Source organism: Parambassis ranga, chromosome 14 (genome assembly GCF_900634625.1).
Source record: "Parambassis ranga chromosome 14, fParRan2.1, whole genome shotgun sequence".
Taxonomy (NCBI): Eukaryota; Metazoa; Chordata; class Actinopteri; family Ambassidae; genus Parambassis; species Parambassis ranga.
This window is the reverse complement of record NC_041034.1, coordinates 18,453,954-18,466,842: the sequence shown is the minus strand read 5'-3', so window position 1 is coordinate 18,466,842 and position 12,889 is coordinate 18,453,954. Positions and strand designations below refer to the sequence as shown.

Sequence of the window (12,889 nt, the reverse complement as noted above, 5' to 3'; positions counted from 1 at the left end):
TTATCTACATTGTTATATTGCAGTTACCTTGACAAGAGTATATCTAACAATGCATCAGCAAAAAAAACAAGACAACAATCAGACATGTGTGAGTGAAAGATGAGGCAAAAGGCTGACTGAGTCAGTTCTTTACCAGTATTGTGACATCATCCCATTGGTGCTGTTGCATTTTTGAGCACATGCTGACCCTGTGCTAAAAGCAGAACTTTTCAATTAGCGGCTTCAGTAGTAAATGTCACACAGCAGTCAATAGGCTGAAGCTGGCCCAAATTACCCACATGTCCCTTCGTCTACCCCCCAACACCCACAGAGCAACCACCTATAAATACAATCACACTCTGATCTTTGAGACAGTTGTTGGATGTATACTGTTGTATAAGATTTTGTTTATGTGACCTCAGCTCCTGATGGACCACCTCAGGATGTGCAGCTGGAAGCCCTCTCCTCTCAGAGCATCCGAGTCACATGGAGGGTAAGTTAATCTTGCCCTGTGTGTTTTAACAAATGAGCATGTACAATTAAAGGACAGCCTCAAATATCCAATCAGAGCTGTACTCTTCTGCATTGTTGTGTCTTTGAACTAAACATTTAACGTAATGTGCAGATGCTCAGCAGCAAGTAGTGTTGTTAGTCTGCTCATCTCTTAGGTGTTGCTTGGTTTAGGCAGGATATTGTTGGAAGGCAGCATGTTGTCGCAGTTTCAGTAAATGTATGTGTCAGGAGCACAGTGCAGTTTGGCCATTTTAATTCTTTGATCTGTCACCCAAACATAGCCCTAAAATGCATTTAAATACACCTTCAAATACACTGAAAAATGATAAATTGCATATTTACTCTAAGTTATGAAATGAGAGAAATCCCTTTGAGGTGCCATTTCAATGCTGTATTGGTGCTATATTGACCAATTGAGTACATCATGGTGTATGGTGTATTTTTAAATGATTTTTGGCATAAAGAGCGCTGCACATTTAATTCCACAAACCAAAAGGCTTTTTATTTTTAAGACTTGTTAGGGCCTTAGGACAAAAAAAATACTCTAAAAAAGCTTAAAGCTGTTGGTGTACATATACAGCATTAATTCATTCATGTCTACAGGAGATAAAAGCACTGAATAAAAAAAAAATAAATAAATAAATAAATCCTTTGCTTTTTCTGCAGGCACCCAAAAAGCACCTCCAAAATGGGGCCATCAAAGGCTACCAGGTTGGGTACAGGGAGTACAGCTCAGGTGGAAATTATCAGTTTAGTGTGATCAGTGTAGAAACCACAGGGGACAATGCAGAAAGCCTGGTGCTCGATAACCTGAAGAAGTTCACCCAATATGGAGTCGTGGTACAGGCCAGCAACAGTGCGGGGACAGGGCCATCTTCAACAGAGGTGGCTGCTACCACACTGGAGGACGGTAAGAATGTGGTTTTAATTTCAGTCAAGTTGTGGTAGTTACCTTCAGAGTTGAATTATTGTACAGTGGATTCTGAATGCAATTAGAAACATGGTATATTATCACTGTAGATGTATTGACACAGAATTACTTATGCCTTTGAAATGCAACCAGCATTACACACTGCTGTGATCAAGGCAGACAGCATTGCTTTAAGTTAGAGCCACTTGTGAGGATATATCACAACCTAGTGGACAACAGTGTGTACTACCATTTGTTGTTTTCTGAGAATATACTGTTTTCACATTTTGTCTCCTGGTTCTTTTTCCTCAGTCCCCAGTCGTCCTCCAGAGAATGTCCAGGCCACAGCAACATCTCCTGAGGTCATCTCTCTGTCCTGGCTGACCCCTCCAAAAGATGCTCTAAACGGGAACCTGCTGGGCTTCAGGGTCATCTATTGGGCCAACCTACCTGATGGCGGTATGCATACCCACTGTTGCATGCATGTTTTGTAAAGTGGAAAAATGAGCATAAATAATAGTCATCAATTTATTAAGTACATATGAGCAAAGTTCACTGAGGTGGCTCTAACTTGCACTGTTTATTAGAAAGAAAGCACATATACATCATTAAATGTACCTAAGTACTTAAGTGTCCTAAAATAACCTTAAAAGAAATTAACTTAAAGACAAACAGAAAGTAATAATAAAAATAATAATGTGAATCTATTACTTGCCAAAGCATAGAACAGAACTTTGTCATTTTGATACACCCATATAAATGTTTAAAGTGTCTTGATAAATATTTCTGGTGTCTCAGTACTAGCCAGAATCTGCCTGGTCCTGTGGAAGCTAGACAGCCTGGCATGGCATTGTCACATGCCTGGTGTGTGTCAGTGCAATTGGTTGTGACAGCATGATTACCTTTGCCCCCTGCACTGTCACATCATGTTGGACTGCCCATAGAACATAAATGTTTAAGACTTGACAGCCAGGGCTAGTTTGCTTAGTAACAGCGAGTGGGTAAATGTGCAGTGTTAAGATTAAATATTACATTTGTCAGTGTTTTCTTACATTGGATGCGAGCATAATACACACATTGGTCTGATACATGATATATATCATGGTATTTTTGTGATGAAAGAGTTTACTCCTTCCCACCACTGTATCAGTGACATGTACAGTTCATCAGTGTGAGAAAGCCAGCAGAGGGAGATGCACGTCCAATCTAACAGTTTGATTTATAGACTTTTAGACAGTGACCATGTCAGGATTATAATCACTAAGGCCCTTGTGATACATGCATTCACATTATAGTTAGTTCCATTAGTGATTTATTAGCCACTCGTATTTTTCTCCTTCTAATAACACATTGTTACACATATATAATATGTTGTGTTCTTTGAATGTTGTCTTCAAAGCAAAAATATTTCAATTTTCCGTCATATACAAAAAACTTCTCTACTCTATGATAAAATGTCTGCACTGTTAGTATACCAGGTATTCCTGGCATGGTAATTGCTTATTAAAAGTCAGCGAAGAAGAGATGCAGCTAGTGTTGCACAGGAGTGAATTGGAAGAGAGCGCAGGGAGAAGAAACATGAGGCAATGACACAGGGAGACATTAATAATTCAGAACCTAACAGCTGACTGCGGCAGGTTGCCAGTGAAGGCCTGCCTCCACAGCAGACCTTGGCTGCAGGGCTGTTCAAACTTGACTTATTATGTCATACCCTGACATTTCTTTTTGTGTATCCAATCTTCTGTGTGATTTATTTAGTCTTAGAAAAGTGGCAAATTGACCTGAGGTGAGCTGCATTTCAAAACCTTCTCACCCTCCTGCTTTCTGCCCATCAGAGCTTGGAGAAATCAGGAATGTGACAACATCTAAGCCCTCTCTGGAGCTGGATGGACTGGAGAAATATACCAACTACAGCATCCAGGTGCTGGCCTTCACTAGAGCTGGTGATGGAGTCCGCAGTGAACAGATTTACACCCGCACCAAGGAGGACGGTAGGAAGAATAAGTCAGAATGTGCTCGATTCGAGCTTGTATCGCAGAAGTTGTTGTATAGATATGCTGCGATGTGTGCTAAAGTCTAGGATTCACTTGCAGTATTTTTACTTAAAATGGCACTTTATCTGAAGCAATAATATTTTACCGCGCTGAAAATGAGCCAGCCTCTTAAGTATAATTGTTAAGAGCAGAGCTGTAACTCACATTCATTAGCAGTCAGGCCTGTAGAATGTCTTATGTGGCCATCTGTTATGTTCCTACATAAAGAAAAGTAAAATGAGCAATAAAAGTCTTATGTGTAATAATATTACTTTAATGTAGCAAATGAATCAACTAAAATGTCTTATCTATTCAGTGCCTGGTCCTCCGGCGGGTGTGAAGGCAGCAGCTGCATCCAATTCAGTGGTTTTTGTGTCCTGGCTTCCTCCTCTGAAAGTAAACGGCATCATCAGGAAATACACTGTTTTCTGCTCCAACCCACACCCCACGGTAAAACATGACGTGACAGCAAAGCACTTTAAACCTGCAGTTATTGGCATGCTTTGTGCACATTGAGACAGTACTGGATGTCTTTTCCTTCTATAGGTGAGCAGTGAGTTTGAGGCAGCCCCAGATGTGTTCTTCTACCGCATCCCCAACCTAAGCAGGAACCGGCAGTATAGTATCTGGGTGGTGGCTGTCACCGCTGCAGGTCGTGGAAATGCTAGTGAGATCATCACCGTCAAACCCATGGCTGAGGGTAGGTGGAGCTGCTCCGTTATCAAAAATGAGTGTGATTTTCCCACTTTACCAGGAGGCCACTTCACAGCTTATTCCCAGTATCTCCTTCTAAGCAGACAAGTAGAAGAGCACCCACTGAATGTAAATAACCCTGCATTTGGCCCTGTCAACACTTTACATGCTTGCTGAAAGCTGATAAGCTGATTGCATATGTTGATAGACTCCTCTGTGTCTGGAGTCAGGACCCACTGCTCCTATCAGGACTGCCACATTATGCCTGAGGTCCAGGTGATGGATGTCCTCGTCTCCTGCTTACACTGTTCAGATAGAAAGAGACACACCATCACAATGTGGCCTCAGAGCTTGTAGCCTTGACCCAGTGAGCTAAGGAGTACAGAAAAGATGAAAGAACTGTTAAACTGTTCAAATTATTTCTCCATCTGAAACACATAGAAATGCACCTGTTCTTTTTGGTAAGATCAAACATGTGATTTTACAGCCCCAGCTCGGATCCTGACCTTCAACAGGACTGTAACAACTCCTTGGATGAGGGACATTGTGCTGCCTTGTAAGGCAGTGGGTGACCCATCCCCAACCATCAAGTGGCTGAAGGAAATGTGAGTAAAATACAAACACAAAACACAATCAATGTTGTAAAAAAACTGAATTCAGACAGGCTGAAAGCTCGGAGCTAATTGTCATCTGTGTCTCAGCAATGGAACCCCAGCACCGGTTGTGATTGATAGTCGACGCAGTGTCCACGGTAATGGCAGCCTTGTCATCCGCACAATAAAAGCAGAGGATTCTGGGAACTACACTTGTGTTGCTAGTAACAGCTTTGGGTCAGACAAGATTGTCCTCAACCTGCAGGTTCAAGGTGAGACTAATGAATGACTGCATCTACATTCACTGACGCCATTTCAGTTGTAGATCAGAAGCTAATCTTCTTTGCTTTCATTCTTCTAGTGCCACCTGACCAGCCTCGCCTCACTGTGACCAAGACTACCACTACTTCCATCACCCTTTCCTGGATTCCTGGAGACAACGGAGGCAGCTCCATTAGAGGTTGGGCAGACCCCATGATGTTTTTTTTTTTCGTTGTTGTATTATTTTGTAACAGTGTTATACAATAATGTATTGACATTATGTGCCTATCTCTGCTATCGCTAGGCTACATTCTGCAGTACTCTGAGGATAACAGTGAGCAGTGGGGTAACTTTCCCATCAGTCCCAGTGAACGCTCTTATCGCCTTGAAAATCTTAAATGTGGCACCTGGTACAAGTTCACCCTCACGGCACAAAATGCAGTGGGTCCCGGACGCATCAGTGAGATCATTGAAGCAAAAACACATGGCAAAGGTAGGAAGAGTTTTCTCCGGAGACCCCCATAATATTTTTGAAAATCCCTAAATCACTCATTCATCCTTACTATCAACCACAGAACCTCAGTATTCTAAGGAACAGGAGCTCTTCACCAGCATTAATGCCACTCGGGTGAAGCTTAACCTAAATGGCTGGAATAACGGTGGATGCCCTATCACCTCGTTCACCCTGGAGTATCGAGCCGTTGACGCGCCCACATGGACCACGGCGCAGCGCACCTCCCTTACCAAAAGCTACATCTTGTACGACCTGCAGGAGGCCACCTGGTACGAGCTGCAGATGAAGGTCTACAACAGCGCTGGCTACGCTGAGAAGAGAGTCAAGTTTGCGACACTCAGCTATGACGGCAGTGAGTTCAAACTAGTAGCGGGACACAATACATTTTCCACTATTTTTTTCATTAGGAACAGAGGCACTTATGTCCTTTTTACGAGTGAGAAACAGTGTCAGCACTTAGCTGTGAAGGATGAGTTTGCATTTTGTCATAATGGGAGGCTTGCAGTAAAACACTAAAATATGTTAAATTGTCATTTAGGGGTACATATCATTGGGTTTGCAGCTTAATGTCTTATTTTAGGTCGAGCATCAGTGTCTGTCATAACATTTTCACACGACCTCTGCACAGGTACCATTGCGCCTTTGGTGAAGGCACCCAATGTGAGTGAGGACAACCCTAGTGGCGGTGAAGGGTTAAAGATGATGGTAACCATTTCCTGTGTGTTGGTGGGCATTGTAGTCATCTTCATTGGCCTGCTGGTGCTGAGGAGGAGGAGGCGGGAGCAGAGGCTCAAGAGGCTTCGAGGTAAAGAGCGCACAGTGACAGTCAGGTGTGCAACATATGCAAACATGTCTTCGCCTGTTCTCACACATAAAACACATGTTTTTCAGATGCAAAAAGCTTGGCTGAGATGCTCATGAGGTGAGTGCCTGAGCCTGTATGTATTCAGTATGCACACAGCACATTCTGAGCGAGATTTAACAAAGTTCCTTGTTTTTGTTCCTAAGTAAAAACACACGTCCAGCAGAGCCAATTAACAAACAGCAACAGACACTCCGCATGCACATCGACATCCCCAGAGCCCAGCTTCTCATCGAGGAAAGAGACACCATGGAGACTGTTGGTAAGCTGCTGTATACTATAGGAGCCTGCACAGAGAGATGCCGAGGTGCTGATCTGTTTTCCTGACCTCCCCACAGACGACAGGTCCACTGTCTTACTGACTGACAACGACTTCGGGGAGACGCAGAAACAGAAGTCATCCACAGTCACCCACACTGTCCACTACCAGTCTCTTTCCCAAGCCACAGGTCCACTGGTAGACGTGTCTGATGCCAGACCAGGAACCAGTAAGTCCAGTACGGACTCTTTTTTTTTAACTTCAAACAATCTCTACATGTGCTTTGTTTCCCATCAGTTTGTTTATATTTCTCTCCCATGCCGTGTCTGTCTACATGCCATAACTCCCCATTTCCAACTCTGAGCAGAATAATTACAGTTACTAATTCATTAAGCTTATTGTGTTCTATACCTTGTATAAACACTCCTACACATTCACAGACCCCACTGCCCGTCGCACCGCCAAAGCTGGCCCCGCAGCTCGAAACCGCTACGCCAGCCAGTGGACCCTGAACCGCCCCCACCCCCCTGTCTCTTCCCACACTCTCAGTACTGACTGGAGGCTGCCCACTCCCAGAGTTGCAGGCTCTGTTGACAAGGAGAGTGACAGCTACAGCGTCAGCCCATCTCAGGACACAGGTAAACCATATATAGGTCCAATAAGACTATAATAACCTATAATAACACTACACCTTTAACAAATATTGAGAAGTTACATTCCACTAATTCTGCTTCCACTAACTCTTGGCACTAATCCCTCTACTAATGCCGGACCATGTGCAGATCGTGCACGGAGCAGTATGGTGTCAACAGAGAGTGCATCCTCCACCTATGAGGAGCTCGCCAGGGCCTATGAGCACGCCAAAATGGAGGAACAGCTCCGCCACGCCAAATTTACCATCACCGAATGCTTCATCTCTGACACTTCCTCAGAGCAAATGACAGCAGGCACCAACGACTACACCGACAGCCTGACCTCCAGCACACCATCCGAATCAGGCATCTGCCGCTTCACTGCTTCCCCGCCCAAGCCTCAGGACGTCAGTCGAGTTATGAACATGGCCGTGCCCAAGGCCCACAGACCGGGTGAGGTTATGCTGTGCAGAGAGGCCACGTTAACCTTTACACAATCACTGATGCTCATAACATCACACATCACTTCTGCTGCCACTGAATTTAAACTAAACCCGACATCTGATTAACACCAAGGATGAGTCCAAATAAACAGATACAAAGTGGATTTGAGTTGATGATTGTCTCAGTTAAGGATTAAATTGTTAAATCAGTCTGAATCTGAATCTGAATTCAACACAACAACACACTCAAACTGAGTTAGAAATGATATATCTTGTATAAGCAGTAGTATGATGAAGACAAGCAGGATTGTTTCATCCTGATGAAACATGAAGGAGGTTCTTCTTTTTACCTAACTGATCTTTTGTCCTGCAGGGGGCGAGTTGGTTCACCTTCCTCCATACCTGCGCATGGACTTCCTGTTAAACCGAGGCATGTCCTGCTCGGGGTCATCCAGGGGTACAGCTAGTGGTGAGAGAGCAGCCATGGGTCAGGCCTGTCTAGAGCCTCAGAAGAGTCGCTCACTGAAGCGGCCATCTCGCATGGCACCTCCAACACCCACAGAAGCCCCTCAGGCCAGCAGGGACCCAGTGGCACAGTGGCAGCCTGGCTCCGCAGCCACACTCCCTCACAGAGAGGGCTCAGAGCTGGCCCAGGCTGCCAAGCTCAGCACCTCCCAGGAGTCCCTGCTGGACTCGAGAGGACATCTCAAACAGAGCAGCAACCCCTACGCAAAGTCCTACACGCTGGTATAACAGCAGGGGCACCTAGGGCGGGACTAGAACTCACTCTAACACTGGACTTAACACTCAAGTGCAGTAAACTGACTTTCACCACACAGTTCTGTATATACGTCCCCTCCTTCCAAAGGCGGGGTCACTTTTACTAATCTCCTTTTATTTATTTTAGAGTTTTCTTTTACCTCTCGTTTGTATTTCTTTTTTTGTTTGACTTGAGAATAAATTCACTCTTCAGAAACAACTCCAGCGGGAGATTTGCCAAACTAATTAAGTAACAAGGGAGCATTATTTATTCTTGTTAATTCTTTATAATTAATCAGTGATTATCAATGTTAGTTATCAGCTATTAATAATTAATTATTGATTACCAAATGATCTACTTTCAGCATTACTATAATGTTTTCATAAAAACCCGGACATCTTTTTTTCCTCTTTCTTTTTTTCTCAAGTGGAAGATGACGATTTGGAGTCATTTTTTTCCTATGGAATATCCTTCTGAAACACTGAATGAAACTTGGGAGAAAACTTGGAATGAAAGCAATTGACACTAGTCCAAACTTTTCAGCTGCTCACAAATTGTTACTTTTTTGGAAGAAAAAAAAATCTATTTCCTATGGATGCATGGGGACTGACCAATTAAAAGACAATGAGGATTATGATCATGGCTGGACAGCCCAGTCAAGCATTTTGTCACACTATGAAATGATCCAATGTGAAGATTTATTATTCTTATTACTATAAATATATATATAAAAAGAGAAATCACTTTTATTTGTGGATATTACAGGGAAGAATTGATTTGGTTAATAAAGTCCTTAGTCATGTTTGCACATATCTTGTTTTAATTAGGAAATGGAGTCTCTGTTGATCATTCTCTGTGTCCCATTCTCTGATGGTGCAATATGAAAAAAAGATAAGAGAATTATATGAAAACTATTGCTCTATACTGTACTGTAATGATGAAAATAACTATGTTGTGAGTATACTTACAGGGCCGGACACACTCCAGTTTATGTATTCAGGTGTAGTTTACCACTGCTTGTTTGCCAGGGTGGTAAATGATGCTAGCTAGAACAGGGAGGGTTTAGAGAACTAATGGTTTGCACTTCACAACAGCCCAACTCAAGTGTGTCCAGATAGATCCCCCTATTCTCAGTGCACTAGGTAGAGTCTTCAGGACTCTCACTCTCCTCAGTAGATTTACTGTTGCTGCATTGCAGTGATACTCCTCTACAGGGAAAAATGTGACAATCCAGCAGAATCCCCCCAAAACCAAACCTATAATGTCTATGGGAAATATCTAAAAAAAAAAAAAAATGTGGATATACGTTAGAAGCTGTTTTTTGTTCCTGTCTGCCCTGGCCCATTTCTGTTCTTTCTGTTTTTTGAGTTTAGCCTGAAGGGAGAGGAGTTTGATCTAAAATGCTGTGAGGTCATAATGTCAGTTTCTATGATTAGTTTCTATGATTAACTGTTTTCATTATGATTATACATTTTAACAAAAAAAAAAATGTCACTTTTTATTTTTAACATGAGTGTTCACCATGGTGGCACTGGAATAAAGAGAAACTAACACAAAGGTTCAAATTTGATTAATAAAATGGCTGTTCCCCAAAATGTCCTGCGCAGGTTTGACTGATGACGCACGCAGAGCAGGTGGAAGCACTGGTGGTCCAGGAGGTGCCTGATTATTTTGTTATTGTAATAACAGCGTTGAATCCCTGCAGCGTCACTGGGCTCCATGCCTGCAGGTGGCAGTGTTGAGTTGCTCTAATCCACCCCTTCAACCATCTTGCAGTGAACGTGGCCCTGCAGTGTGAGCAGTGGGTCTCTGAGGTCGCAGCAATGTGGAATGTTTGTACAAAACAAGCATTTTTAAATCAAAAGAACATGTTAAACAGAACAAAAAGACTTTTTGGTGATGCATTTTGTTGTTTGTCTTCTCAGTGCATGTTAAGTGAAGCCCCACCCCTCTTATCCCAGCAGCAGGTGGTTCAAATGAATGAATCGTTGAAACCTGGATCAGAGATCTCAAACATCATGTGTCCAAGGTAACACAATAACTGCAAAAGAGTACACATACATATGGTAATATCTAAAAGAAAGGACTGTACTAGCGGACATGTAAGGACTAAGGACATGTCCGTAGCATGTCTACCTTTAGTCCTTAAGCTAGACCGATATCATGGGTCTGTCCTAATGTCTCTGTGTGTTGTTCAATGCTAAGAAATGCTCCTTGGGACAAGACTATGTTCTCTTAACGCATGCATTAACATCTGTTTAGCCTGAGGACGTTAGTGGAATTTGCAGCTTTTATCAGGCTTATTAAAAAAAACATAATTGGGGTAATTCTTTTAATTCTAATATTACCCAACATCTTATAAAATTGCTGCCAAAAATTGTGTGATGCAGTAGATGTGATGTATTAGAGCAATATCATAAATGTGTGTTTCAACATGTTGATGAAGATTCTCAGTCATCCAGGCCATCATATGTAGAGAAGATTGAAGCAAGGCGTCTGGACTTGTAGAGTTTTCTTGGAGACGTTTTGCTGCTCATCCAGGCAGCTTCATCCGTTCATGAACTCACATTTCAGTTTGTTTTTTGGATCGTTAAGGTTTGTATGCAAAGCTCCTCTGTCCATGTGTAGCTCAAATTGCTCCTGTGACATTGCATGTATGTGTCCAATTCCATCGAAAAGAAACTGGCCACTGAGCAGTGGTGTCAAAATATTCACAGTCATTACTTAAGTAGAAGTATAGATGCTAGGGTTTAAAAAGACTTCTTTAGAAGTTGAAGTATCAACTCGAGCTTTTTACTCAAGTAAAAGTGTAAAAGTACCAGTTTCAAAACTCCTTAAAGTAAGGATAAAAGCTTAGGCTGTGCCACGGGCCTACTCTGCACTAACACCTCGGAAAAAAAAAAAATTGTATTTTTTAACAGCCACAGTGATTATAATATTAATCAAATTTTGGATGCACTAGGCGTTTCAGCCGCATACTGTATATGGCAATAGAAAAAGAATGCATTTTAGTATAATGCAAATACGTCATGTGCAGGTGCGATGGATCCCGTACCAACCAATAGGGTGCCGGAATGGTACTTCTCAACCAACCACAATCAAATTCGCTCCATCAGGATGGTGCGAATCATCCAGATGTTTTTTAAATAATAAACAAAACAGGAGTAACAAGTCTATTTTAAAAATGTAAGGGGTAGAAGTAAAAATTTCTACTTAAGTAAGGTAACGCAGTATTTGTACTTCGTTACTTGACACCTCTGCTGCAGAGAGTAGTTCCATTACCTGTCACTGCCCGGTGGCTCCTCTCTTCACAGCTGCCAGTGTGTGACTCGGCTGCTGTGACCCATGAATCTTTCTTCTGCTAGGAAACCCTGAACGACTGGCTGAAGCTTCTGCATCAGCCTCACATGTGCCTGTAAATAGTATCTCTGGTCTTCTATCACAGGATATGAGGGTTACCAGGAAGGCGTATTACTCAACATGACAACTATATTTTCCATCCACCTCTGAAGTCCACAACAAATGAAGCGTGGTGACAGAGACTTAGCTGGCGCGGTTAATAACAGCTGTCATAAATAAGGCTGAGGCTGATCAGCCCGAGAAATATGAAGCTGTCCTCGGCAGTGCTGGGGAAATGATGGTGAACATGTAAAGTAATAAACACAGAAGCACGTCCCAGCACAGATCTGGAGCAATGAGCAGGGTGCCAGGATGAGACAGCTGGTGTTGTTGATGCTGTCGTTTGCCGATGATCACTGAGAGACGTACACAGTTAACTACAGAATAAAAGGTTCATCTGCAGCAGGCAGACACCACGCTGGTGAAATGCCTTTACCTGAATCCATGTCCTTTGCAGCATGGACTTTTGATGGAGACATGTTTGATTGACAGGTGTCAGTGGCTGATTGACTGACTGAGATGGAGCTGTTGTATAAGTGTGTATGTTCTGTGCATATGTAGCCATATCTTAAATCACTCAGAAAAAGAGCCTTTCTTACACTAAAAACGTCCACCACCCTACCTCCAGCCTCAGAGCATGGTTTCCATGGGAACAAGTTAGTAATAATACCTACAGATAAGTGGCACAAAATGAAAAAAGGGAAATCACTGTTTCTAATTTGTGGTTTGTGGAGGGAGCACTGAGAAAGCAGTAAGGACATTGTCTGATGTTTCATGACATGTGCTGACGCAGTCTGACTCGCTGTCATAGCAGTTTGAGTGCTTGAGTGAATGAGCTGATGCATTGGACATCATCTTTGTGTTTTTGATTAAAAAAAATCACAGCAAGCACAACAAAGTGGTTTTGTGCAATGGAAGACATTAGAGGTTGGACTATTAGTGAGACCTAAATTATTGTCCAGCAACATATCATATTGTAGAAGGGGGTGGGAGTAGGTTGTAGTCTGGTCTGTAGAGGACTTCCTGTTTATCACAAGG

At 42.7% G+C, this 12,889-nt stretch overlaps 1 protein-coding gene across 3 annotated transcripts in view; it reads left to right on the top strand.

The window, feature by feature from the left end:
* The window catches only part of dscama (Down syndrome cell adhesion molecule a), a 66,954-nt gene extending 57,262 nt beyond the window's left edge, over positions 1-9,692 (top strand). Inside the window, exons 16-33 of one of the 3 annotated variants that reach the window (XM_028420975.1) lie at positions 402-472; positions 1,159-1,402; positions 1,715-1,861; positions 3,238-3,393; positions 3,752-3,885; positions 3,982-4,135; positions 4,616-4,733; positions 4,830-4,993; positions 5,083-5,181; positions 5,287-5,475; positions 5,558-5,848; positions 6,125-6,301; positions 6,388-6,418; positions 6,505-6,620; positions 6,697-6,855; positions 7,058-7,255; positions 7,400-7,702; positions 8,066-9,692. In XM_028420975.1, coding sequence (XP_028276776.1) covers positions 402-472; positions 1,159-1,402; positions 1,715-1,861; positions 3,238-3,393; positions 3,752-3,885; positions 3,982-4,135; positions 4,616-4,733; positions 4,830-4,993; positions 5,083-5,181; positions 5,287-5,475; positions 5,558-5,848; positions 6,125-6,301; positions 6,388-6,418; positions 6,505-6,620; positions 6,697-6,855; positions 7,058-7,255; positions 7,400-7,702; positions 8,066-8,445 — 3,131 coding nt within the window. In that variant the 3' untranslated portion in view covers positions 8,446-9,692. The remainder of the gene's footprint in view (positions 1-401; positions 473-1,158; positions 1,403-1,714; positions 1,862-3,237; positions 3,394-3,751; positions 3,886-3,981; positions 4,136-4,615; positions 4,734-4,829; positions 4,994-5,082; positions 5,182-5,286; positions 5,476-5,557; positions 5,849-6,124; positions 6,302-6,387; positions 6,419-6,504; positions 6,621-6,696; positions 6,856-7,057; positions 7,256-7,399; positions 7,703-8,065) is intronic. The other 2 variants (XM_028420976.1, XM_028420977.1) reach the window with 2 other exon arrangements.
* Positions 9,693-12,889: the final 3,197 nt, after the last annotated feature.